The sequence below is a fragment of the Kryptolebias marmoratus genome, linkage group LG12 (genome assembly GCF_001649575.2).
Source record: "Kryptolebias marmoratus isolate JLee-2015 linkage group LG12, ASM164957v2, whole genome shotgun sequence".
In the NCBI taxonomy this organism is placed as follows: Eukaryota; Metazoa; Chordata; class Actinopteri; order Cyprinodontiformes; family Rivulidae; genus Kryptolebias; species Kryptolebias marmoratus.
The window spans coordinates 18,353,942-18,381,896 of NC_051441.1; the positions used below are offsets into that span (position 1 = coordinate 18,353,942).

Sequence of the window (27,955 nt, forward strand, 5' to 3'; positions counted from 1 at the left end):
GGGACCTGAGAGTCCGGGCGAAAACGTACCGAAAAGGAGGGTGGGGGGGCTCTGTCTCTCTCTCTCTCTCTCTCTCTCTTCTTCTTCCCTCCGTCGGGAAGCGGAGCGGCGACCGAGCTTCAGCTCCGTCCCGAAAAAAAAAAAAAAAACACCACCATGACGAGCTAGGCGGCCGGAGTCCTCCTCCTCCCCGACCCGCGAACCGCGCCAGGCCGATTCCAGTGAGTACTTCTTAAAAAAAAAGAAAGAAAGAAAAATAGAGCTGCAGTTTAGCGTTTATAAAAAAAAAAAAGGGGGCAGCGTGAGTGTTATCGCCCCCCTCCCCGTACTAATCACCTGACAGCGGCTGGATCGATGCGAGCCGCGTCCTCTGAAGGAGAGGAAGGGGGGGACGGATAGAGGGGGGACACCATCCAGCTCATCCAGCTCATCCAGCTCATCCAGCCCGGGCATTTTCCTGCTCCTCACAGGAGAGGACCAGGGCCTGAGATCTAAAAGGCCACTTATTTATGTAACCATCTGAGACACGTTGTGAAAATAGGTCAGACAGTCCACCCCCCCACCCCCTGAAGCTGCAGCTGGGAACCAAGAGCAGCCCGAACCTGGACAGGCTCCGCAGCTTTATTTGTTTATTTATTTGGGGTGTGTGTGTGGGGGTTATATTATTTATTATGTTTTTGTTGCGGCGGCTCGTGGAGGAGTGGAGGAGGAACTTTTCGTGTGTGAATGTTTTCCAGGGGCGTAGAGGAGGCGACACAATGTAGGGGCGGGCCAGTGGGACTCCATACTGGTCTCTGGGTGTGTGTGTGTGTGAGGGGCATGGAGTCCAGAACTCCAGGGACCAGCCGTGGCTCCCCCACCTTTCACGTCCGGCTCCATCCCCGGGCGACCCCCCCCCCCCACCTCTCTCGACTGCGACTCCTTCCCGTCGTAGCCGCTGCCCTCCTGTCCGACGCCGTTACGGCCCCGCTTCGTCGCGGAAAGAAACTCAACACAAAAACCCGCTTTTATTCCGCCGATGGTGCCTATTCTAGACGGGGAAGCTGGAGGCACCGATGCACCTCCATACCATCAGAGAGGCCACCTTTTGAAGCGGGCGCTGATAACCGGCTCCGATTTAGTGCGGAGGACGAGGCTTTTTTTTTTTTTTGTTAAATTTCCCAAAATTTAGATTCCTCCGAATTCGTCCGACCTCAGAACGCCTCACCTCTCTGCCTCTGTCCATTTTCGAGAAACTCTGACGCATTTTGGCTTTTATTTACATTTTTACCCGACGTCCCGGCTTGAAGTTTTTGGTTTGGAAAAAACAAAACAAAAAAAGTCCCGTCGTTGTAACCTAATCCCAGTCCAAGTTTGACGATTTTCCGGAGAGACTTTTCCATAAAACCTGCAGCAGACAGGAGCCCATTCCGCAACGTTTTATTATTTTTTTTATTTTTGCGCACATCTAACCTCTCTGCTGAAGATATATCCGCCTGACAAACGCTGCTGTAACGCTTCACCGGTGTGTGTGTGTATGTGTCATTTTCCACCGGCCAGTCGTCCTGTATCCCCCACGCCCGGAGGAGACGGACCCATGTCTGGGAACGGCACGTGGGAGCCGGCCGGAGGGGGGAGGCCTGAGCGGCGCCAGGACTCCCAGCCCGTCGCCGCCGCCGAGTTGCGGCGCACCGCACGGCAGAGACTCAAGCCCTCGGCTTTTCCTTCCTCCCTCAGCTGGGACTCCGACTCCGAGAAGGAGGCGCTTGATGGTAACTTCACTTGCGAACTTATCGCAGCCCGTTTCTAACGCGCCGGCACAAAAAGGATCCTGTAAGTGACGATCGGGACTCGTAGGTGTCTCCGAATTCTGAGCCGGCAGCTAATAATTATGACTGACTGCGTAGCTAAGTCGTGTTTATGAAGCCGTGCCTCAGCAGACGGGTCAGTCGTTGTTACAGACGCCCTTATTACTGTTCGCTTGTTTTTTACAAAATAAGACGAGCGACTTTACAAGCACAGGCGAGAACACCCAGAGTTTTTTGGGTCTCTGTAGCTGAAATACGTCACAATAAAACGTCCAAACAAGCCGCAGGAAGTTGGACTTTACTGGACTGAACTGGGTTTATCATTTATGGAGATTTTGACACAGGTTGCACGAGCTTTACAGTGGTCCGAGTTTTGTTTTTTGTTTTTTTGCGAACAAGCCCCTCTTGTTATTCCCACCTACGTTACATTTTCGTCCAGTTTGCACGTCGGTTCAAAGGCACACTTTCATCCCCTCCCGCTGCTGTGGGGCGCACGGTTTCCTCTCAGATCCCTTCCAGAGCGCAGAGCGCACGCGTCCGAACTCCGATTGACTCCCACCGTATCCGAGAGCTCAGGCCGGTCTCCTGACAACGAGCAGCCAAGGCTCCTTTTAACCCGCCTAATGCAGACGGCTAAAAACCCACCCGTCCGACGCTCAGGCTACGTTCGCGCCGAGGGGCAGATGCGACCCAGTTCCCATATTTTTTTTATTTTTTATTTTCACCCCCTAAGCGGCGACATGTATCCAGGTCGTTTCACGGCGGTGAACGTGACATGTCGGACCCAGGGGTCTCGTTTATAAAACTGGCTCCTTCTTTCAAAATGGTGTCAGTTCGGGTACGTCCTTACCCCCACCTGTAGCTGACACGCTCTGGCGGTGGCTGGTTAGTCCCTTTTTTTGCCTCCACCTTAAAATCTGACCGCTTCTTCTCCACCTCAGCCCTGATTCTTTCTGTCCCAACCACTAAATTACCAGCGATAACAACGTGTTTCCGCTCACAACGCTTCTTTTTATTTGTAACGCCACGACTGCGTGTGGTACTGAGTGGGACACATGTCCGTTGGGTTTTCAGGACGGAGGTCCCTCACCTCAGAGTCCCACCTGTCTTCGTCCATGTGCCTCTGAAAAAAACAGGGTCTTCGTTAACATTTGCGCTCTTCTTCGCCTTCTGCCGTCTTCTATTATCTTTTCCCGTTCGGATGTGCAGTCGGCACCCGATTGGACGGCACTCTAACACTCGCAGCGTCCATATTTACTTCCGTAAACGGAGCTCGGCGCCGCACCTTGTTTCTGCGCGTGCCGTCCTTTCGACCCAAAGGCCGCCACAGGGGTTAGGTGAACGTAGCCTCGGCGTTCAGGGTCGTAGTTCGAGCGCCCGAGGCTCCCTTTCCGCTCTGTCTCACGACACGTCGGGCCTCGTGGAGGAAAGCCGAGACGTGATCGTGAGATAACCAAGCCGTCGTTTAAACTTACAGGATCTTCTTTTTGTTCTGTCCTTCCAGCGTTCAGCCGCAGAGCGGCTCTGAAATCAGCTAACACTGTCGTAGCCGTCACCGTTGTCTCCTCGCTGGTCTAAATGTCTCTTCAGTCTGCTTCTGCGCCAGCGGCAGCTTTAACTGTGGATTTTTTTCTTTGTTTGTTCCTTCGTTGTTGTTTTCCTTTCACCTGTCGAGCCGTGTAGTGATGTTTCTGTGGTTGTGTGTTTTGTGTGCTTTTGGTGGTGTCAGCGGAGGAGCTCGAGAACTTGTCTAACCCTCACGGCCTGGCTGCTCACAGCCCAGGATCGCCCTCCACTGGACTCAGGTGAGGAGGAGGCGCAGGTCGGGGAGGGTCGGAGGTCACGAGGCGTCGCCTTCCCTATTTTTACGCAGAGAAGCGGCCACTAGGGGGAGGGAGGGAAGAAAAAAACCGCCGCCTTTCAGTTCTGAGGTTTTTTTTTTTATGGCTTAGGTTGTTAACAGGTTCTAAAATTAGATCAATCTGTCATCGGGTTTACAGGTTTCACTGCGTCGTTGTGTGATGAACAAAAACGAAGCCAAAATGGGAAAAAAAAAAGACACAAAATTGCTAGAAAATACACAAATTTTCTCTTTTTTAAAAACTGAATTGGTAACATTTTTGCGCATAAATTGCGACATCCCTGCGAAAGGTTACTTAGTCACAAAGTGTCTTATTTATGTCCCGGTTCGATCACAGTTTGGTCCCACCGGAGGGGGGAGGGTAGGGTAGGGGAGGGGGGGGTCGCCACTTCCCGACTCGCCCAAACTACATCGGCGAGGGCTCGAGACGGGCTCCGGGTGCTCGCCTGCCACGACCGAGAGAAACTTCGGCTTGTGGGTTTCTCAAGTGTGGTTTTTTTTTTCAAATTCCTTTGGCCCAGCGACCCACGCAAAAAAGAAAACCGAGCACCCTTTCGTGTGCGTTTGGGTACTCTCCCTCATCAATGCCGTTCGCCTTTCGGCGCCAACCGTCGCAGCCCAGTGAGACACCGGCTTACGCTGCCATCCGTTGAAATTAGTCATTTCTTTAATGATGATGTTTGACGGCAGGCAGCACGGTGGGGAGGTGGTTAGATGTCGCAGGTTCGCTTCCCGACCTGTGGCGTTTCTGGGTGGAGTTTCCATGTTCTCCCTGTGCTCGGAAGGCTTTACTCCGGGTTTATTCCCCCCACAGACCAAAAACATGCACGTTAGGTTCACTGGTAACTCTAAAATAGCTCCTAGGTGAGGTCGTTCGTCTCCATGTGTCCCTGTGATGGACTTGCAACCTGTCCAGGGTGTCCGCCCCCCCCGTCCTCTCGCGCAGTGACTGCTGGAGACGGGCACCAGCTCTCCCGGAAAGGAGAAGCGGGTAAAAGGAAAATGGACGGATGGATGTCTGAGTGCAGCGAACGCCATCGTTAGCGGGTTATATTTCTTACAGCAGTTAGCCTGATCACAGACCCCCCCCCACCCCCACCCCCCCAAAAAATCGAAATTCTGACTTAGAGACTTAAGTAGGTTGTTTATTTGTTAGCTTCAAAACCGTTTTATTTACATGATAAAGCTGCTGCTCCGTGTACGCCGTTTGGTGGCATCAATCAGAGCAATCTGAAAAGTGTAATAAATACGAGTGTCGTCCTTTCTGTGGAGAGTAAAGTGTTCATTATCGCCACAGTTTTAAAAAAGAGATGATTATTCTGACATATAAAGCTTTTCCTGTGCAAAAAAATACCTAATAATGTAAAAGATATGGGCACTTATTTAGGCAACTCTGCGTATTTATATAGTTTTTTAAGTTACCTGACCCTAAAATTGGTCAAACTTAAAAATAAGAAGGCCCGTATGTTATCAAAGCCTTTCTCTTCTTTGTTATTTTGTGGGTTTTTAATTTTTTTTACCGAATCCGTAAAGAGTTTGGATGCAGCCCTGATAGAGATGCAGAAAAACTTTGACCTCGGTGGCGAATTTTCACTTTTTTTTCCCCGCGGGCGGAGTCGGAGATGCCGCCTTCGGTGGTGACAAAGAGAGCGTAATCTTTCTCGCTGCCCCGCAGGTCCGGTGGCGAGGACGAGCTCGAGCTCGACCGTGAGGAACCGCAGCCCTTCCGCGCGGACGCCCCCGAGAGCGCGAGGGCCGGGGAGCCCGATGCGCGCGAGCTCGGCCGGAAGGAATGTAAGTACGGCGGGGTGGGAGAGAAAAACCGAATCCGCCCCTCATGTTTGGTGTCTTTTTTTTATTTTGATTCCTCTGAGTCCCCCCTGCTTCCTCCGCAGCGGCAGACGGCGGATGCTGGAGCGATCCTGAGCCGTCTCTGTCCAAAGTGAAGGAGGGTTGCCGAATGGAGGAGGAGGGGGACGGCGGCGAGGGGGACACAACGAGGCCCAAGGGGAAGGATGGTAAGGAGCCGGAGAGGGACGTCTACACCTTCCCCGGAGACTCGGACCCCGAGAGCCCCCCTCCCGCCCCCTGGGCGCACTGCACCTTCATCCAGCGGTGCAGGAAGAAGAGGGCACTCCTCAGGCCCTTCTCCGGAATCGGCGTCTCCAGGCGCTCGTCTCCAGACAAGTTGGGAGCTCAGAGAGCCGACGGCACCGAGGCGTCGCCGCCGAGCCCAGAGGGTGGGGATTTCGAGGACGGGGTGGCGGCGGTAGAGGCGGCGCCCGGAGAAGATGCTGAGGACGAGGATGGCGGGCAGGAGTCGGGGGCGGACATCTTCACCTGCGTGGAGTGCAGCATCTACTTCAAGAAGCAGATCCACCTGCAGGAGCACATGGCGGAGCACTGCCAGGGCGGGGCGGGCGCGGGCCGGCGCTCGGGGAAGGGCGGCCGCCTGCAGTGCGCCGAGTGCGGGTGGACGCTGCCCAGCCGCCTCGCCCTGACGGAGCACCGCAGGAAGCACCAGGAGTCCCGTCTGAAGATCCTGGAGGAGATCGAGAAGCTGAACGAGCCGGAGAAGCCCAAAGATGGCCCGACGCCGGACTGCGGCGCCGCGCGGAACCCGTTCTCCAATCCGGGCGAGAAATCTTTGCCCGGATTGGACAAGTCTCCGCCTTTGTCCCCGGCTCTGGTTGCGGCAGCGGACGCGGACCCGGCGGTCATAGATCTGGACGCGACCCCTGTGAATTCGGACCGGAGTCCGGCTCAGGCGCGGGCCGCCTCAGGCCCCCGCCGCCGCTTCATCTGCACCGAGTGCAACTTCAGCACGAAAACCTCCCAGGCCCTGGCCAACCACTCCAAGACTCACAACAGGAAACCCCCCGTCAACATGGCCGCCGCCTCCCTGGCGTGCGGCCACTGTGCCTTCCTGACCACGAGTCGCGCCAGGCTGAAGGAGCACCTCACCGTCGTTCACTCGGAGCAGCTGTCCGTCGGCACCAGGAGACCCCCGAGATCGAATCACCGCGCGCCGGTCTCGAACGAGGGCCCGCCTGAGCACGACGCCGCCCGCGAGGACACGACGGCCCCAGGTGGCGGGAGGTCCAGCGCAGGAGGGAGGACGTCCACCGATCTGTCCGCGTTTGATCCGGAGGCGGACAACGACAGGCTGCCCGGGAGCGAGGAGGAAGACCACACCGGAGAGTTTAATCCGTCCCGGCAGGAGGCGGACTCGCACGTGGGAGGGAAGCTGCGCAGCGGAGCTCAGCACAACACCGGTGAGACCCACGTGTGGCGTACGTCAGTCACTTTTTACCTGCTTCATACAAAAGTTATCACCCGTGTAGATCAAACTGAATGACTCTCAGCTACTACCACACCGAATCGTACCTCAATATCTGCAACATTAACTGAGTTACAGCTGTTTTTGTGTTTGCTGAGGGTAGTTGGCTGTGGCAGCCATCTTGAATTGGGTTCGCTCCAAAAGTTAATCAGGTATAGATGCACATCCAGTGATTACTTTCTGAGAGTTTCGTTAAAATCCATCCAGTGGTTCAGGAGATATTTTGCTAACAGACAGACAGCGTTGATCCAAACTAATGCCAAAGATTTTAAGCAAAGATGTTGTGCAGCATGTAATGCTGAGAAAGTGTGTTGTGAATGACTCTCAGCTACTACCACGCCAAGTTTGAACTCAGCATCTGTAAAACTGAGCGAGTTACGACCGTTTTCGTGTTTCCTCAATTGGATCAGCTCCATGGGTTAATCAGTTGTAGCGGTACATCCAGTGATTATGTTCTCAAAATGTCATTAAAATCCATCCCGTGGTTCATGAGATATTTTGCTAACAGACAAACATGGTCAACAACAATAGTTAATAGCAACGTTTTAAAAACAGATCTCGCACGATCAGTTGACCTATCAGCGTATGAGTTGTGAATGACTCTCGGCTACTACCACACCAAAGTTTAGCTCAGTATCGGTAAAACTGACAGTTGTAGCCACGTTTGTGTCGGCCATCTTGAATCAAGCGTTGTTCACTCTGTACATGTGCAGCCAGTGATCCTCCGGCGTGTACACTTCTTGTCTTGCCGGCCCCAGCAGGATGCTGTCCCAGCCAGTAATCAGAGGCATGCACACAAAGTAACATTTAGCCACTGAAGGGTTAGTCATTTTCGCTGGGAGAGGGTGGAAAACAGCAACTCAATCCTGACTCCTGAGAGGGAGAGTTCACGTCCTGTGAAGCCGGGTTCTGTTTGCAGGTTACGAACAGTTAACATCTTACCTGCTGGTCAACATCAGCACCAACATGTAATGTTAGCTGTGACCTTGACCTTTGACCCCATGAACCTTGAAATCAACAGGTGTCATCTTTGACCCACGAGGTGTCCAGCTGTGCAGGTTGACATTCCTACATGACACCGCTGCAGAGTTAGAGCACTAGGCCGACTGTGATATCGACCTTTGACCCCATGCCTATGAAATCAACGGTGATCACCCTCAACCTTAGAGGTGACCAACTGTGCAGTGTAGTTTTACTCTGTTACATGGTTGCAGAGTTAGAGCACGAGGTCACCTGTGGCCTTGACCTTTGACTCTGTCATCTTGAAATCAATGGTGATCACCCTCGACCCAAGACGTGTCCAGCTGTGCAGTTTGACATTCCTACATTATACTGTCGTATCGTCAGAGCATTAGATCAACTGTGATGTCAACCTTTGACCTCGTGGCATTGAAATCAGTGGTGATCACCCCCCCCCCGCCCTAAGAAGTGCCCAGCTGGGGAGTGTAATATTCCTGTTATACAGCCGCAGAGCGGGAGCACGGCTGATCTGATCCCCCCCGAAGGAGGGACTTGGAAGTAACCTCCGCCCGGCTTCCATAAGGCGCGGTCGCCATCGAAAGCTGGGTTGCCACGTCAGAAACCAAGATGGCCGCCGACATGGGAGGCTTTTGTTCCTGGAATCGAACAATAACACTAAAGGACGTATATTGGAGACGAAGAAAAAAACAAGTGAAGACTTTTTTTTTTTTATTTGTAACATTTTTAGTCCCTATGATATTTAAGATCAGCGCTAATTTTTTTTCATCTAACCACGAGGACTGAGAATAACTGTTATATTTACTTTAAATAGCTTATAGTGTCAGCTACAACAGCAGACTCTAACAGGCCTATATTTAGGTGTGTTTAGAGTTCGTGCTCAGTGTGATTTCTTCTCTTTGTGAAGCGCCGCAGAGAGCCTGACGAGACTTTAGCCAAGCCTGCTAACATGCTACCTCTTGTAGCTTGTTGCAAATGTTTGTTTTTTTTGAAACAGCCTTGTTCTGACAAAGAGAGACGGCCGCGTTAAAGTTGAACTGAAATAAAATCTCAAAACACTGACGTTTCGTAAATGTTATTTAGTCAAACACACCCACACAACATTCCAGGGACCTGTTTTTCTGACCTAAAACTTAAACAGTTTTTAGCGTTTTAGTCAATAATTTCTGAAGTGGGTGATTTGTGGGGCAGAGTTCATGACGAGCGGTGTGCCCCGGCCAGCCAAGAACGCCGCTGCTATCCGGCTGTTTGCTCGTGGAAATGGAAGAAGAAGCCTTTTTTTGAACACGAAGAAATGCCGGAAGACTTGGCGGGAGTAAGGGATATACAGTCATGCCAGTATGAACCTGAACTGATGGCTGGATCAGAATCCGGAATCAGATGAAAACTCTTCAGATTTAAATTCTGATGATCACCAGGACCGTCATGGCAGACGAAACAATGTGCATAACTACCAAGTTGGGAACATGGAATAGTGAAAACCGACTGCCTCCAGATCGTTGTCATGACATCAGCACACAACACTAAAAATCAACATAAAGAAGGCAGGAGAGAGCTAACGTTGCTAACTCGATGCTAACCTGATGCTAACATTGCTAACTCGAAGCTAACCTGATGCTAATGATGCTAACACGTAAACAACGTGAGCGCGCTTCAGAGTGAACTCTCACACCAGAGTAAACTAATCAACAGCAGGTTCAGGGTCGGAGCGGTGCTTCTCTTTGAAGTGGTCCGAGCTCGAGTTCTGATAGTAATTCCCACATCAGAGCTTTTGGATCCAAATCTGAGGTTTTTATCTTCCGGGAAGCCAAAAAATGAAACTCCAGTGGTATTTTCTGGCCGGTTCGAACGATTAATTCCAACGAACGATGATGAACGGCTGAATGCTTTGAACCTCAGCGGCTCTGTGGACGTCACACATCAGGGGGGGTCACGGAAAAAGCCGAAAACACCCGAGTGATTTCTTCAGTGTTCGGTATAAATAAAAACAATAGCATCATTTATTGAATTTTTTAATTAGATTTTACAATAAACATATTTTTTGATTTTCTTTCAACTGGTGTTGGCTTCAAACCACTTTAAGTTCAGCTTTAAATACGGTCGATGGTGTCATTCCTGAATGGTTTCTTGTTCTGTTCTTTTAAAAGATGACTCTCCTCGGAGGCGGAATGCTACGTTACCGTCGCCGGCTAAGCAGGGCGCGAGAAACAAAGGGAAGGAGGAGGCCAAGAAAGACAGGAAGGTTTTCTTCCTGCGGAGGAGGAGCAACAGGATTTCTGCCGCTTCTACGCAAACCGACAGCGATGACGATGACGGCGGCGGCGTTGGCGAGCGTGCGCCTTGCTTCCTGCCGGAGGGCGTGCTCGATGAAGTCGAGACCGACGACGACGACGCGGAAGCGCTGAGGAGCGTGGAGAGGAAGTGCCCCTACTGCCCCGATCGATTCCACAACGGGATCGGGCTCGCCAATCACGTGAGAGGTCACCTGAACCGGGTGGGGGTCAGCTACAACGTGCGCCACTTCATCTCCCCCGAGGAGGTCAACGCGATCGAGAAGAAGTACTCCTATCAGAAGAAGAAGAAGAAAGGTCAGCGGCCATGTAGCGTGTGTTGCTCTAACCTTTGGAGGTCTTTTAATTGCCCCTTGCCTAAAACTGTTAGAGTATGTGTTGAGGATGACTCTCAGCTACTACCACATCAAATTTTAGCTCAATACGTGTTGAATTGGCAGAGTTGGAGCTGTTTTTGTGTCGACTAATTTGAGTTAGCTGTGGCAGCCATCTTGAATTAGATTGACTCCATTTATTAATCAGTTGTAGACGTTCATCCACTGATCACTTTCTGAAAGTTTCATTAAAATCCGTCCAGTGGTTCATGAGATATTTTGCTAACAGACAAAGTATTGATGTCAGCAGTTAAATGCTCAGGTTTTAGGCACAGATGTCACACAATGAGCAGCACTTGGAGCGTGTGTTTCTAAATGACTCTCAGCTACTACCACACCAAATTTTAGCTCAATATTTGTAGAACTGACTCATTCATTTCCATTTTTGTGTTCGCTAAAGTCAGTTGGCTGTGGTGGCCATTTTGATTTAGATTGGACACAAAAGATAATCAGTTGCAGGGGTACTCTGAATGATTATTTCCTGAAAGTTTCAATAAAATCCACTCAGTGGGTCATTTAATATTTTGCTAACAGACAGACAAAGTTGACTCCAAATATTAAATAGATGCATTTTAGACAAAGAACTTGCACAGTCTGTTAGCTCTCAGAATATGTGTTGGGGATCAGCCTCAACTACTACCACAACAAATTTTAGCCTGATATCTGTAAAATCGCCTGACTTATAGTAATATTTTGGTTTTTAAGGGTCCATCGGCCATCTTGAATCGGGCTGACTCAAAGAATTAATCGGTTGCAGACGTCCGTCCAGTGATCACTTTCTGAACACTTCGTCAAAAATTCGTCCAGCGGTTCACGAGATATTTTGCCAACAGACAGGCCCACTCACACGCGAAGAAATTAGCAAAAAGAAGGAAACAAAACGACGTTCGAGTGGACGTTTCTGTGGACGTTCCTGTGGGAATTTGTTTACCCGGGACAATAACAGAATGTGCTGGCAGTCTCCAGTGGGATGACGCCCTGTCATGTTTGGGATTGGCACGTCCCGAGGGATCCGATCCCGAAGGGGGACACGCAGACCCAGCTCCTGTGAAGTGGATTTGGGTCCCAGATGTCTGTCTGTAGTGCAGGGAACATCTCCGAATCCCCCATGAGTCACTTCAGCAGAATTTAGTTCGAGCTGCATCAAGTATCACAAAAGTATCTGCTCCAGACTGCAGGCAGGTCCTAATAAAAGGCTGGCGTCAGAGTTGCCAGATATACGATAATTACAGTTTTCATAGTACAGTTTTCGGGTGAAGTCCCCCTCCTTTTTCTGTGCACACGTCCACCAATCACAGCACACAACTAATCTTACGACCCCCCCCCCCTTCCGAGACAGCACACCTCACTCGACACATATGATCGTTTGGATGAGGATACAATAATTTAAAGCCACAGTACAATAATTCGTCATTTCTTATCTGGCAACCCTGCCTGGCATGGGATCTACAGCAGATTCAATGAGCACAGCCGTATCCATATAAATGTGTTTTCTTTCCTGTCGATTCGACTCTGTAAACACAGAAAAAAGTTTCCAGAGATCGTCCTCGTGTCAACGGGGCCTTTTATTTCCAAGGATACTTTGGCCCTTTTGAAGAGGGGTTCTGTGGAAAAAGAGGATAATTAATGCCTTACCTGTTGTAGATAGCGCTTTGAATGACCTCGGTTTGACCTGACTAATAGCTGCAACAATCTGCTGTCTTTAAACGACTCCAAATGACAAAACTGGTTCCTGCAAACACACATCTACAACCCTCTACACTGTCACAGGGTTATCGATGGTTACTAACTCGGTATAAGCGTGTACTGAGAAACTGACAGAGACGGAAAGGTTTATAAACTAGAGTTCGCACAAACCGCTATAAAACTTTAAAGATTTGAGCCATCTTAGGACGACCCAGTCCTCGACAGGAGTGGGTCACGACAGTACTGACGAGCTGGTAGGCTAATGGGCGCCCAGACCAGTCCATCTTGTAGGGCGCCTCTCATGCATAAAAAAAACAAAAAACGATGAATCCGCCATTTCTGAGCGTTCAGAAATGAAAGCGAGCTGGGCGGGAACCAAAAGAGGCGTGGAAGAGAGAATCGGCTTCTTTCGCGCTTCATTCGTGCGACGTGGACAGCGTTACTCGCAACATGGCGGATGAGCTCAGCGTAGCGATTCTGTCTCGAATAAATGCCCAACGGCTGCAGTTCGTCTTCCGCGTGCTGTAAACTGCTGCTGAAAGCTTCTGGGTGTTTTGACGGAAAAAAGAAAAAAAAATAGGGCGCGCCGTTGCCCCAGGTTGCCATCGTTTAGGACACCGGTTATTATTCCGGTCGGAACGAATCCACTAGTTGTTGTTCGGGCGTTTAATTCCCGCGGCCCGAAGCGTGCGACGTCACTTCGTCACGTTACCCAACTGCAAAGCCGGTCTACCTTTTCACGTGTCGACCGTTTCGGCTCTGTCCCTACCTCGCTTCACGGCACGAAGGAGCGGCAGGGGTAAGTTGGTTTCGACGCCCCACCTCTCCTCGCCGTCTCTGTCCAATCAGAAACGTTGACGACAGTGACAGCAATCTTACCCACTTCCTTCAGTGTCTCCACCGTTTTGTTTCCGGCCGTGTTGTAGCGTGCAGGAACGGCTGCGACGTGGGGCGACCGTGTTCTACTGTGGCACCAAAGAGTGGAACATAGCGCAAGAGCCACCGAATGCGGACACGAGTCCTTGGCGAGGGCAGTCGCAGCCGAATCTGGAATTCGCCTATTTTCAGTTCGGTCGCTCGCTCGATCGGACCTCCGTTGGCTGTTTTCCTTCCCTCTCAGGGGGAAGTTCTTTAACTTCATAGCAGCCGAAGTACGTCCAAACCCTGGCGTTCGGTGCGGAGCGGGCTGTGTGAATGTTGTGTCTCTGGTGCGCGCAGATACAAGTGTTTCAGATTTGAAAAGTCCCCTGTCTGAGCTCCCGTTCCTTCTTCTGTCTCTAGTTGCCAACTTCGACCCGGACACCTTCAGCGTGATGCACTGCGAGTTCTGCAGCGCCGGCTTCGACACCCGGGCGGGCCTGTCCAGCCACGCCCGGGCCCACCTCCGAGACTTCGGCATCACCAACTGGGACGTGACCATCTCGCCGATCCACATTCTGAGGGAGCTGTTCTCCAGCCGGCCAGACCTGGCGATCCCCACGGCGCCCCCGCGCAGTTGCGAAAGCTCGGAGGAGGAGGAGGAGGAGGAGGAGGAGGAGGAGGAGGAGGAGGAGGAGGAGGAGGAGGAGGAGGAGGAGGAGGAGGAGGAGGAGGAGGAGGAGGGAGACCTGGAGGAGGAGGAGAATGACTTTGAGGAGGGAGGGATAATCAAGGTTAAGCTCGAAGGGGAGACGGGCGACAGGAGCCTCGACGCTTCCGATCCTGGTGTCCTGCCTTCGGCGCGTCGTCAGCGCCTAAAGAGGAGCGACGGAGGAGGTGAGTTTTTCCTTCCTGCTAGTTTCCTAAAAAGGTCGACAAGAAAGTGACGGGTTCGAATCTGTGGCAGCAAGGAGGTTCTGTTTTCGGTAACGTCTGTCTGTCTGTGTACAAAGATTACTCAAACAGTTATGAACGGATTTTCATGACATTTTCAGGAAACGCCAAACATGGTCAAAGGAACAAGGGATTGGGCCCGCTGGTTAGAGAAGTTGTCCTCCAATGAGAGAGTTGGAGGTTCGATTCCTGGCAGCAGTTGCCTCCGATGAGCCCCCCATCGGTGTATGAATGGAGTTTGAAGCACTGATTAGACTCTATAAGACGATTTATTCAGGTTAGCTGTAGCAGAGATGTAGCAGAGTGCTGTATGGAAGTGTGGATGGGTAAACGAGGGCACAGATTGGGTTGTAAAGCACTCTGAGTTGCCTGATTGGCTCGAAAGGTGTCATATAAGTACAGCTCCTTTATCATTCAATTTTGGTGCTGATCCGTTCAAGGTTAAAGGTCAAGGTCACACGTGGTCCTGTGCTCTAACTCTGTAACAGTGTAATGTAGGAACGTCAAACTGTATGGCTGGAATCCTCATGGGTCAGGGGTGATGCCTATTGACGTCAAAGGTCAAGGTCACAGGTGACGCCTTTGTTAAAACCTTGTCTCTGCCTCTTTGTTACCTTGTGTGTCTGTTATCAGAGATCACATCCACGCTAATAACGATCAGATCTGAACAGAGTTTTTAGGAAATGTTGGGGTCGTTACAAAAAAAAACAACCCGGTTGAATAAGTGTTAAAGGTCGGATCGCACGGTTTTATTGACGCTGTGGCCTTGGCGGAGGTTTGCGCTCTCTGAGTGCTTCTGGTTAAGTGGTGGTTCTAAACTGACCCTAGGTATTTGTGTGTGTGTGTGTGTGTGTGTGTGTGTGTTTGCGTTGACTCTGCTGCGAAGTGGCGACCCGTCTCTCGCTCATCGATTGCTGCTCTCCCACCACGACTCCGAGCAGGATCAACCAGCTGCAGCGAGCGCACGCGAGAGTGTTTCCCCCTTCAGCAGGAAACGTGTCCGCTGGCGGATTTCATCCATGGTGTGTGAAAGTGTTTGGACTTTGAGCTCGCCACAGCGGTGATACCAGCAGGAGAACATGCTCAGGCTTGTGTGTGTTTTGGTTTCGTTCCTAATAAAGAAAAGGAAGCTTGGCCTCAGGGACAAATGTGCGTTGTACAGTGGGTAGCAAAGGTAAACAACTAAGAGGCTAAACACCATCCCCACGGCGAAGCATGGTGGTGGCAGCACCGTGCTGTGGGGGCATAAGCTGGGAAGCTGGTGGAGGAAAGGTAGCAGGAGGAAGATACAGGGAAATTACAGAGTTTTCCACTATCTCCTTCCAGCTGGACCCTGCTGAAGCAACGCTCTGCTTTCTAAGGGAAACCGGAACGTTTCGGCTGTTTTCTCCGTAAATGAAAATTCCTTGGATCCCAGTCTGGGGAGTGGGGGTTTTTGGAAACCCTCGGCGTGGAACATCGCATGCTGCTGCGCCGCCGCGGAGAAACCACAGTGACGATGGCGGATAGCGGAGTGCCGTTCGCACGGTTCGCTCTTAAATGTATTTTAACACGGAGCATAAATGCACTTCGCCGTCCCTCGGGTCGGCGGAGACGCTTCCCCGCTACGTTCTACAAGGACTGACCGGGCCTGCGACCGTTCTCATGCTCGAGACCCAAGCGTTTGCGTTTGCGTGCGTGTGCCTTCTGTTGACGCCCACCAACCACAGCTCCGGCTCGCGACCCGGCACAAAAACTGCGGTAGGGGTCGATGCTTTTTTTTTTTTGCAGTCTCGTTGTCCAAACAAACAGCGATTGCGATCACTGCGATCTCGCCATCAACGCCGACGACTCGACGGGGCCTGAGATTCTCAAAGATCATTGGACACAAGCATCCACCCCGAAAGAGCTGGAGCAGCTCGCCCTCAAGTTTTCTGCTTTTGTTTCAACTTATTGCTGGTGTTTCATATTAAAAAAATGTATTTTGCGCCTTTCACAGTGGGAGCTATGTTGTGTAAATTAAAAAAAAAGAGGAAAAAACATCCCAGTGCATTTATGATTCCAGCAACAAAAGGAGAATGCCAAAAGGGGGTGGATACTTTTGCAAAGCAGAGTATGAAGTGTGTGAATCAGGACAGTAGCTGGTGTGAAAGTTATCCTCAGATGGAAGGTGTGTGTGTGTGTGTGTTGGGTGTCCCTTTGATGCCCGCGGTGGTTGATGTGGCATTCATCTCCACCTCCGCCTCTCACTCGATTGGTCACGCCTTAGCTCCGCGGTGCGTTTGGGGGCAAAATGGCTGCTTCCACCTCCCCGCACACCCAAACAATAGCGGAGAACCTGTCTGGCTCCAGCCACCGGGAGTCCGATGCACTGCGGACCGGTGAGTACCGCGCGCGGGGACTTCCGCGCACCGCGTGCCCTCGGCTCACTCGACGGCGGCGGCGGCGGCGTCGCGCGGCACGTCTCGCGCCGCATCTTCCCCGCCGCACACTGACAGGCTGCGAGCAGCCGGAGCGCAGCCGCGACAGCGACGCTTTGCCGCGGCGGAGCATGGACGGGAGAGCCCGCGTCGCGCCGAGCCCCGCAGGTAGCTGAACGACGCCGCGCGCGCGCCGACGCTCGCGAAGCGGGTTATTGTTGTCGCTTCAGCCTGGGTGGTGGAGGTGGAGGTGGGGAGCTGGCTCCAGGTTACAGAGAAACGAGGCTAATTTTCCGACTTGTGTAGTTGTTGTTCCAGTTTGTGTTCCCGACGCCCGCGAGGCGTTTCGCTCCTCGCGCCTCCGGTGTTTTTTTTTTTTTTTTTTTTTTTTTTTTTTTTACCGCTGCGGGATATGTAAAAACTGCAGTTGCTCAATCCTCGCCATTTTACTTTGATTTTTTTTTTGATGGAGGACACGCCGTGCTCTCAAATGCTAGCGTGTTTCTTTCCTTTTAAAGCATAAAAAAAGATAATAAAAAGATAACATAAAATAAACCCGGAGGTTTGCTCGGGCTAACGCGGTTAAACTTTTGCGGGCTGAAAAGGCGACAGGAATCGGTTCATCTTTATCTCAACTTATCCGGATAACTGGAAGTGTCACTTTCTCCCTTTTAACCTGCGAGTGACGGGTTCACCCACAGCCCGAGCAGACACAGAGTCGAGTCAAATGTCCTCCTTTTTTGTAAAAAATAAAAATAAAAAACTGGCGGCTGTGCTGTACAGACGAGGAGTCCCTCCTCTCCAGCCGGGAGGTGAGCCGCCCACCGCACAGAAACCATTGTCTGTCTCCTCCACGTCTCTTTTGATTTACCGATTTGTCGCAGAAAATGGCACTTTTTTATTTTTTTATGTCCCAGGAAATGCCTGACTGCGGAGAAAACCCGGTCTGCCATGTTTGTCTTTTCACCCAGCTGCGTTCATGACAGGCAGACAGGCATCTCAGCTCCAAAAAAATTGATGGTTTTATTTTATTTTTTTTATTATTTCACACATTTTTCCTATTTAAAGATGTCATAAAACGTGCTGCTGACTGCACGGGCAGCCTGAGAAGCCACAAGGCCAGGGAGCTCCCCCGGCCAACGTTTTGATTTTAAAGCGCCGGCGAATCAGTTCAGAGGAGTTTCAACACTTATTGTGTCCGTGATGTTTAGGTGATGAGGAGGAGGCAGCTGAGGAGGAGGAAGAGGAGGAGGACCTGCGGTTTGCCTCTCTGGACGGTCTGAGCTCCAGTCCCAGGAGGAGCAGCAGCCTCTCGCCCCCGGAGGATGGAGACACCAAGGGTGAGGAGCAGGAGACACCCCGGGGCAAAGGGTGACAACCCCCGCTACACGTGTAACAACCTGGGCTAATCCGAGGGCCGATCTCGATCGATGTTTCCTGGGAAAATACAGAAATGAACCCTGGTTTCAGACGGAACATGTCAAAAATATTCATATAGAAATACCTGTTACCACCTTTTCCCGGTGGTGTTATGTAGGCTTTAAAAGACACACGCTTTAGTTATTAAAGAAAAATAGATCAAACTTTAAACGACAGGTGGAAAAATCCAAACATACAGCTGCTATCATTAAACTGTGAAACAAGAAGATAAAATACAAAAAAAAGACGACATACTTAACGTATGTCAGCAGACTCACCTTAGTGAAACTCATTCATTATATTGATTCATCTCTCTCACACACACACACACACACACACACACTGATATATTTAAAGTGTTTGTTTCTGTTGATTTCAATGATTGTGGCTTACAGCAAATGAAAACCCAAAGTTCCAGTTTCTCAGAAATTAAAATCAATAGATTAACCAGGCGTGGACTGCAACTGGAGACGGTGCTTTAAGAGCCGCCACACACACAGACCAGGACCAGAACCTGGACCAGAACCAGGACCTGGGCTACAAATGTCCCATTCCTTTGCAAACCAGAACCAGAGATGACGCCAGAAGCGTCTTATCTGGGCTGAGGGCTAAGAGGACCGGACGGATGATCGGGGGGGTCTGACGTCCTCTTTTTTTTCGAAGTAAATTTTACGTTTGGTCTGGAAACCAGGAAGCCAGGGCTCCAGAGTCTGGAGGAAGAGCGGAGCGGCCCAGAGTCCGAGCTGCTTGAGGTCCAGAGGTTTGGTTTGGGGAGCCGGGACGTCTGCTGTCGTTGGTCCAAAGTCTTCCCGGACATTTCAGAGCACTTCCTGCTTCCCTCCGCTGACAAGCTTCACGGAGAGGCTGATTTCGTTTTCCAGCAGGACGCCCGTCCACACTGTACCTGACCGACCAGAGAACTGATCTGACCTACAGAGAGTCTATAGGTTTTATCAGGAGGAGGACGAGACACACGGGAGCCAACGATTCAGACAAGCTGAAGGCCAGTAAGAAAACAACCTGGACTTCAGAAGATCTCAGCAGGTCCTCCGGCTGATCCACCGCATCAGGCTGCACTGATGCAGGAATTCATGCAAAAGGAGCCCAGATCAAGACCTGATCCGGGCTCTGATCCATATACTGTGCAGAACATGGATGTCCTCTCAGGAGGCCAATATTTCTGGATTAAAAGTCATTTTTTCACTGGTCTTATGTGATGTTTCAATGTTCAGAGAAACTCAGTTTTAGGTTTTCATCAGCTGTAATCATCAAAACGAACAGAAATAAACACCTGAAATGCAAATAATTCTGTTTGTAAGGAATCTATATAATGTACGAGTTTCATTTTTTTAAATGGAATGATTCAGATAAATCAACTTTTTGATGATATTCTAATCTAACGAGCGATATCTGTTGCATTTTCTTACATTAGTGAAGACGTACACAGCTCAGGCTGGGAACAAAGTAAAACGCCTCAAGTGTTTTAAACGCTGACATCAGAGCACAGTTCAGAGTTTATAACCAAACCAAAAAAATACAAATTAATTAAATGAAACGTATGCAGCTTGTGTAATCCGCCAGTGGGTCGAAAAGTGTGAGCGGCTTTAGTTTTGATCTAAGGTTGTTCAGCAGCATGGAAAATGGTCAGACAGGTTGCCATTTATAGCCTGCTTGACCCCAAAAATATCAGCCTCTTTTCTAAGAAAGCTGCAGGTCGGTGGGAGGCAAAGGAAGCAGCTCGCCCGTGACTCGTGTGGAGCTCATTACAGAATGTGATGCACGTCTGAAAGTATTTATACTCGGTAATTACTGAAAAAGTAACGTACACGAGCATCCTCTGCTCTGAAGATTTTTTTATTCAGAGCACTTTAATTAATTAAATGTGCTGTAAAATGCGCTGATTATAATTAGAAGGCGCGACACGTCGAGATGCGTCGAGTCACGAGGTTAGCCAAGATTCACAGCTCTCAGAAAAGGTGTCTGATAGTTTGTATATGTCTATTGTTAGAACACAGTTATTTATGTCAAATGTTCATGTAACAAACACGATAACGAACCACCTGCAGCTGTACGTACAGACAGTAGCCTCCGAGCAACACTGCACGAGATAAGGTTAATTAAATTAAATTTAGTCTATAATATGGGCTGTCTTGGGCACTCGGCTGAAATAACACGTCAAATCTAATTAGTGCGATCTTTGTATTGTAGCAGTATTCAAATATCAGCCAGAACCTCACATCTAGGTGCCCCAGAAAGTAAAGAAATGGCCTCAAATGTTGTAAAAAATCCAAAAGCTTCCTGGGGCTTTGCCTCCCGGGACCCCATGGGGGGCCTTAGGCAAGGTTTCAGTTTATTTAGTCTTTCTTCAAAACGTCCCCGAAGGTCTTTATAAGTGAAATAATCCCTTCTAGTGACTGAGGGATGGACGTGGGACTCTCGTAACAGTCCATCGTGGCGTCCTTACCGCTGTGTTCGGAAGTCGGCCCGTCTGCCAGTGAGCGCGGAACAGGAAGCGCTTCTTCAGAGGCGTGAAAACTGGACAAAAGGAAGCGGGCGGAGGAGCATAAGGTTAATATAGTGTCAGATTTATAATAGAGAGCACTGTGTGTGTGTAAATGAGGGAATGAGAACTGTTTTAAAGCACTTTGCAGAACTTGTGTGAGGGTAAAAAAAAAAGAAAAAGTGATATATATATATATATATATAAACCACGACGTCTTACTGGCAAATAAAGATAATATATCCAGCATCATCCGAACCCTTTTATGTTGGTGAAAGATATATTATATTAACTCAAAAGTAACCTCGTCAGTCAGGCCGTTGGAGTGGTTCCACTCCCTTCTTGCACCACAAGACAAGCTACCTGCCTTCAAAATGACTTACATTTTCTGAATTCTCCCCTGATACAGTCTTCGTGGCAATAAGGAAAGCATTTTCCATTTATTAAAAAAAAAAAAAGACATCGAAACTCTGAATGGCAAACTGTCCGGGGGGCGCCACGAGAGCAAACGAATCAAGACGTATTTCCTGTCCTGGCGCACGTCCGTGTCAGCCGTTCTTTTGTTTTCCTCCGCCGCTCACAGGAACGACTGCGGCCGAATCTGCTGCAGCATCTACTTTGTGAAATTGGTCGCCTTCAAATTTGCAGCGCGCTTGTATTTTTTTTATTATTACAGTAATGCGTCAGCGGGAGCTCTTTGTTCTTTCTGGTTGCGGCAGACGCCGGCAGCGTTTTGCTTGGTGCTTTATTAAAAAGAAAAGAAAAGAAAAAAAAAAAAAAACACAATTCAATGTGGCGGTAGTGACAGTGGAAGCCCGTCGACGCCGAGTTATGTGCCGATTGGAAAAGTAAAAGAAGACTTGCTTCGGTACTTGGATGCCTTTTTTATCAGTGGGTGTGAAAACGGTGAATAACAAATCCTTCCAATATACCAAACAAAATAAATTTAGCCCTGCTTTGGCACCTCGAAAAAAGGGCAAATTAACAAGAAATTAATTTGCTATAGCCAACAAACGCTACCTTCATCCCCTCCATCCAGTCCGGTTCCACCTGTCCTGTCTGATCCCTCCACCTCCCAGTGACCTCTACAAATATGCTTCTCGGTTTCTCCATTCCTGGCTCAGGGCTAATAAATAATAATGACAAACTGTTTAAAAGCAGAGCAAGCATCTTAACGAGCGCTAATCTCGACTGCCGCCATTTCCCGTTTTTGCTGAGATACGGTTGCGTTAAAGGTTCCTTTTCTCGCCCCAAGTCGTGCAGCTGAAAACCCCTCTGATGAAACAGAGACGTGTCCTGCTGCTAATTCCTGCTAGCTGGGGATCTTTATGAACACGAAGGCAGGTGCACGTGCTCTGTCAGTAAAGCTGTGCTCAGCCGTGACCATAGTTTCCACTTTATGATCCTTTCAAAGTAAAATATGTCGGCAGTAAGATGCTGTGGGGCTGGAAAAGTGATTCTAGGAAACAACTTGGCTTGTCACTATTAAGAGCCGGTGTGTAAAAGAAAAGATGGTCGTTCTGTTCACATTATTTCTTNGGGGGGGGGGGGCGGCAGCACTCTGAGAGGAAAAGCACAGACGTCTGACTGACAGGTGCTGGTGTTAAATCTGGTGTTAATTCTTTAAATTCTCCCTATTTAAGTTGACTTTGAAACTTCAAAAATCACTTCCTGTCACTAATTGCCAAGCATTGATGTCAGAGCTGACCTCAGATCAGCAGCTGCGACCTGTGCCGCCTGTCAGACCTTCCCAGCATCTGCCACATGTAGAAATGTTTGACGGGGCTCGTTCGCCAGCTCTCCAACAAGCTGATCTCTCCTCCCCTTTTGCAGTCCGCGGCTTGAAGTGCGAGGTGTGCAACTCGCAGTTCGGGAGCAAGCGCGGCCTCTCCATCCACGCCCGCGCCCACCTGCGCCAGCTCGGCATCACCGTGGCGGAGAACAGCGGGCCGTCCATCGAAATCCTCCACAAGCTCGTCAAGGAGCGCGGCCAGGACGGCAAACTCAACCCGTCTCTCCTGAAGCTGCCCTCGGCGAAGAACCCCTCCCTGTCCGCGCCGCTGAAAGATGAGGAGCTCGAAGACATGGACGTGGACGAGAAGCCTCTCGCTCTCTCCATCATGGCCAAAGCAGCGAAACCAGGGCCACCGCCCTCCGCCTCCCCCACACCCACACCTTCTCCTTGTGCCTCTCCAGCTCCATCTCACTCTGGATCACCTTCCTCAGTAGTGAAGAAAGCCCCCATTTCCTCTCTACTGCCTGTGTCTTCCCCCTTGCGCTCCCCGGAGCACAAGGCTGGGGGAATCAAAAGCCTGACCTCTAACCTTTCTGCTGCCTCTACAATCTCAACAGCCAAACCGCTCTGGGCACCCCAGGAGAATGACGCACCTCTGAACCTCAGTAAGCCTCACTGCCCCAGCCCGGCGTGCAATTTCAGCTAAACGTTCATTTTTTTACTTCTTGTATTAATTCATTTATTTTCCCCGTTCTTCGCAGCGCTGGAGGCGGACTCCGATAAGGACCTCGTCTGCCAGCTGTGCGGCGCCTGGTTTGAGACGCGCAAAGGCCTCTCCAGCCACGCCCGAGCCCACCTGCGACACTTCGGCGTGGAGTGCTCCGAGCCCAAGGGCTCGCCCATCAGGCTCCTGAACGAGTTCATGGACACGGACGACTTTAAGCACAAAGCCAGCGCGATGGAGCTGGACAGTCCCGCCGAGCCACAGGGCGCGGCCGCGGCCGCGACGCTTTCCTCGTCAAAACAGCCTCGGCTGACGCTCTCTTCCTCCTCCTCTTCGCCGCTCATCTACAAGGTGACCACAGCTGGGGGCGGGTCAACATCCAAAGCTTCCTCTGCCTCGTCTGTACCTGGCCCACCTGCCAAGCGTCTCAAGACCTCTTCCATGCAGGTCTTCCGCCTCAGTAGTGGGGAGCTAATGGCCGTCCCACACAGTGAGTGGTGCATGAATAATTATTAACATGAACTGGAACTTATCTCTGCGATTTAACGTATTGGATGAAGTCCAAATTCAAAATATAACAACCCTCTGGTCTTTCAGGTGAGCCTCCGAAGGAAATAGGCTGCGAGTACTGCGGGGAGTATTTTGAGAACAGGAAGGGACTTTCCAGCCACGCCCGCTCCCACCTGCGCCAAATGGGCATCACGGAGTGGTCTGTCAACGGCTCGCCCATCGACACCCTGCGAGAGGTCATCACGAGGCGAGGCCTGCCTTGCGCCCTTCCTTTAAAACCTCTCAAAACCCCGCCACCGTCTTCTCCGATACCCCCCCGTTCCCCGCTGTCGGCCTCCTCGTCCCCGTCGGGCAGCCTCCTCGGCCGCCTCCCCTTCGCCTTCGCCCGTCCCTCCAGTCCTCCGCAGGTGGCGGCGTCCAAGTCCAGCTCGGCCCCTCTGTCGTCCCTGAGCAGCCTGACGCTGAAGCCGAAGCCCGAGCCAGTGCAGGTGGAGGTCACCAAGCCCGGGGTTGTGGGGAGATCCGGAGGTTTCCCTGCTGAATCTCTTAGCTCTAACTGGGGCGGCTCCGACAATGGCTTCCCTCTCAACCTGGGTAAATTTTTTACTTGACTCAATCTACTGTATGTGTGAACCTTCAAAACATATTTATGAATTCATAATCAAAGACAGTTTGTTTAATGGGAAAATTAGAGACTCGTAACCATACATCAGGGGTTCTCAAACTTGATTTCTAAACATTCAAATCTGATTTCTGGAGAAAGTCGAAGATCCGGAGCAACTAGTGATAAGCAGATCCCGCACAATAAATTTGCTCCCAACTTATTTATTTATGCATTTATTGAAACAGTATTTGAATTTAGAAAACATACCCTTCATTTTCTTGTACCAATGCATTCCTAACAACACGTGCCTTTGGACTGTATGGCTGTTTGGTCTGGATCTGGACCAAGACTTCAGACTTTGAGAATCCCTGTTATGCATGTTAGAAGCAATATTTTGTACGATGCAGTATAAAGCAATACAATATGATACAATACAATACATGATACGATACAATACTTGTTATGATTAAATACCATACATGATACAATAAAATACAGAACACAATAAATAAAACTACACTGTTCTGTGGTATAATAGACTAGCTACAATATCATATAACAAAAGACATGATATGATATAATGTATAATATTTAAGGTTATTGTTCTTATCTTATTACTTTGGGGGTAGTTGTTTTCACAAAACATTCATAAATTGGTAGACTAGTAAAGCGAATTTACACTAAACAGTTATGATAGTCCAGTAAGGCACAATTCCCTTTTTTAAAAAGATAAAATCCTGTGTTTTCTCCTGGTCTTCCTCAGCCATGACCAATGAAGTGGAGCCCACGAGGGACATTCGCTGCGAATTCTGCGGCGAGTACTTTGAGAACCGCAAAGGCCTTTCCAGCCACGCGCGCTCCCACCTGCGCCAAATGGGCATCACCGAGTGGACGGTCAACGGCTCGCCCATTGACACCCTGAGGGAAGTCATGAAGAAGAGGGGCAGAGGGGGCTCGTCCCACCTGAGCCAGGGGGTGAAGAAGGAGTCGACTCACAGAGCCGGCAGCCCGTCGTGGGAGAGCGCGAGCGGCACCGGCGGCTCGGAGGGTTTGGGCGCTTCAGGTTACCAGTCCGCCAAATTCCATAAATCTCCCCTTAATTTGGCGCAGTCCGGTTCGAGGTTCCAAAAGCAGGGCCTGGGCTCCGTGGGTCTGTCTGCTCCCCAACCTGCAGGCAAGTTTTTCAGGATGTCCCCACTGGGCAAAAGGCCTTTATCAGAGGAGGCCCAGGCAGTGGAGATGGCCCAGTCGCCTCCAAACCGACTCAAGACTTTCTCATCGCTTCCACACGATTTCTCCTTTAAAAGAAAACCCTCACCAGACAAGCATGCACACCAGGGTAAGTTGTGGGCGTTTGAACCCCCATTTTGTCACCAAACGAGGTCCGTGATCTCTTCCTCCTCCTCCTCTCTGTGGTCTTTCAGACCCCAGCTGTGAGCTGTGCGGCTTCTACTTCGAGAACCGGAAGGCTCTGGCCAGCCACGCGCGAGCCCACCTGAGGCAGTTTGGCGTGACCGAGTGGTCCGTGAACGGGTCGCCCATCGAGACGCTGAGCGCGTGGATCCGCAGCCGGCCGCAGAAGGTGCTGGAGATGCACCGGAACTACATGCAGGGGAGCCGCACCACCCTCAAGAAGGTGAGCGGAGCCCGTCAGGGGGGTGGGTACACCCTAGAGAAGGTCACAAGTCCTGTTGGTAAAACACGTATCAACCCGAACATCAGTCGGTGAGATCTAATGAACAGCTGAAGCTTCATATTTGTTACCATTATTACATTCTTACTCGAAAAAAAAGAAAAGAAAATCAGAAGAATCCTGCCTCCCGGTGAAGTTAAACTACGATACAGCGGGAGATCACAACCCGCCGTGCCTTTTCTTCAACACAATCCGTCGCCTGCCCGCGTTTTCCGTACAGGCGTCATGCTTTTCGGATCAAGCGGGCCTCAGCTGGTGGCGTGACAGACATTTTGTGTCTTGGAAATTCTGCAGACGTCTCCCGGCTTCGGCGCCTTACTGTAGATCCTGTGTCCTTTATTCTCCGTTATGAAAAAAAAAAAAAAGAAGAGAGAAAGAGGGGGAAAAAAAAGCAACTAAATCACAGTGGGGACAGATGCCAGAACAAGTCAGCTCTTCACTTGATAGTTGCCATGGTAACCTGGGTTCCTGGCAGCTTATGTTTCATCTTCAGATAAATTATGGCAAGCTGTTGATGGAAGAAAATGTATGTTTTTTTGTTTTTTTTTTCCCCCTTCTCTATCTCTCTCTTCTGAATTAGGTTCTGAAGCATTTTCTTCTTCGCTGTCAGAGCTTTTCCCCTGAGCTGGGATGTGACTCACATACAGAGCAGACTTTACCTTTTTAATGCCGTTTGTTACTGTCGTGTAAAGGTCTTTTCATCTCAGAGAAGCAACGCCAGCTCATTTGTGAGCATTGTACTCGGACTCAGGGCTCCAAGCAGCAAATAAAGAGCGGCATCTGATTAGAAATAACGTTGCGGGACACAAACAGCATCGGAAACGATCCAAATAAATTATTTAGAGCTCTTTTTTTTTTTTTTTTGGGCTGTTCGTTCCAGCTTGATGGAGGTACATTCTAGTGCAATATAAGCTCAGGACTTGAGATTTTTCTCCTTTTTTCTGGGGTTTGAGAAAATAAATAGCAGATCAGTTAGCATAAAGCATTTTAGAAAATATCTAAAAATGATCAAAAAGCTTACTTTCAGTGTAATGACTTGTTTCTGTCAAGGTTAGTAGCTGTCTTCAGTTTTTTATATATATATATTATATATATTAGGTAACATGTTAGGCTGTTAATAAATGTGAAACAGGAAATAAACGGAGACAAATAATGAAGTTAATTCAGGTTATTTAAATGCACTTTGACATTTCACACATTCTTTTGTCCCCCGCTCGGACTCGGCTCAGGGTGAAGCTGGGTGGATGGGAACAGGCTGATGTCACCCCTCTAATAATAGGAATGATAAATTTCACATGTATGCCAGAAAGAGCGCCGGATGATTCTTGCTTGCACGGAGGGTTGCAAAAGTATTCTCAGCGCCTCGGTAATTTCTCTGTTTTGTCGCCTTTCGTTTGATTTAATTGGGTTTTCAGTTGGATTCGAAGTGATAAATCTGCATCAAATGCTCCCAAATTACATGAGATGAATGGGGAAAACTAGTTAAATTAACTAAATTGTTCCAAAAAAAATATGAAACTGGAAAGCAGTGTGTGCTTACCGTATGTGTTCAAGAGCCAACCATTACCTTCAGAAGTCACATAATTGGTTAAATTAGATCTAATTAAATAAGATTTACAAGACAGCGGTGAGAGCAGCTGTGTTGGATGGTTTGGAGACAGTGGGACGGACAAAAAGACAGGAGGGACATGGAGGGAGTTGGAGTGAGGACAGAGGACACAGAAGACAGAGTTAGATGGAGGAAGACGACTCGCGGTGGAGACAGCTGAAAGAAAAAGAAGAAGAGATCTAATTAAACTAGAGAAATTGCATTTCCTGTGAAAATGCAGTGTGAATGCTTTTTTGCTGAATGATTTGACTGAAAGCTGCTGAAGAAGCTGAAACTAGGCGGAACAAACCCTTAAAACTGCTGAAAAATGCTTAAAAGTAACAGAATAATCCTTAAAAATAACAGAACAATACTTAAAATTAGCAGAATGATCCTTAAAATTGCAGAACAATCCTTGAAACAGCACAAGAATCCTGAAAAATAGCTGAAAGAACCTTGAAAACATCCCAAAAAGCAGAACAGAACCTAAAAATAGCAAAACCTTAAGAACGCCTGAAAGGACATTAAAACAGCAGAACTATTAATAAAAAAGCAAAAAAATCCTTAAAAACAGCAGAACAGACCAGTAAAACTTCAGAACAAACCCTTAAAACAGCAGAACAATTTATAATAACACCTTAACAACCCTTAAAA

At 49.6% G+C, this 27,955-nt stretch overlaps 1 protein-coding gene across 1 annotated transcript in view; it reads left to right on the top strand.

Annotated features, from left to right (window-relative positions):
• The first annotated feature begins 91 nt into the window (after positions 1–91).
• si:ch211-194b1.1 (protein Wiz) overlaps positions 92–27,955 on the top strand; it is a 34,307-nt gene continuing 6,443 nt past the window's right edge. The window contains exons 1-14 of the mRNA XM_037978705.1: positions 92–221; positions 1,540–1,751; positions 3,517–3,592; positions 5,324–5,442; positions 5,544–6,923; positions 10,114–10,554; positions 13,599–13,846; positions 16,378–16,696; positions 17,740–17,868; positions 22,281–22,847; positions 22,944–23,396; positions 23,504–24,010; positions 24,784–25,359; positions 25,445–25,656. Of these exons, the coding sequence (XP_037834633.1) occupies positions 1,577–1,751; positions 3,517–3,592; positions 5,324–5,442; positions 5,544–6,923; positions 10,114–10,554; positions 13,599–13,846; positions 16,378–16,696; positions 17,740–17,868; positions 22,281–22,847; positions 22,944–23,396; positions 23,504–24,010; positions 24,784–25,359; positions 25,445–25,656 (5,202 nt within the window). The 5' untranslated portion in view covers positions 92–221; positions 1,540–1,576. The remainder of the gene's footprint in view (positions 222–1,539; positions 1,752–3,516; positions 3,593–5,323; positions 5,443–5,543; positions 6,924–10,113; positions 10,555–13,598; positions 13,847–16,377; positions 16,697–17,739; positions 17,869–22,280; positions 22,848–22,943; positions 23,397–23,503; positions 24,011–24,783; positions 25,360–25,444; positions 25,657–27,955) is intronic.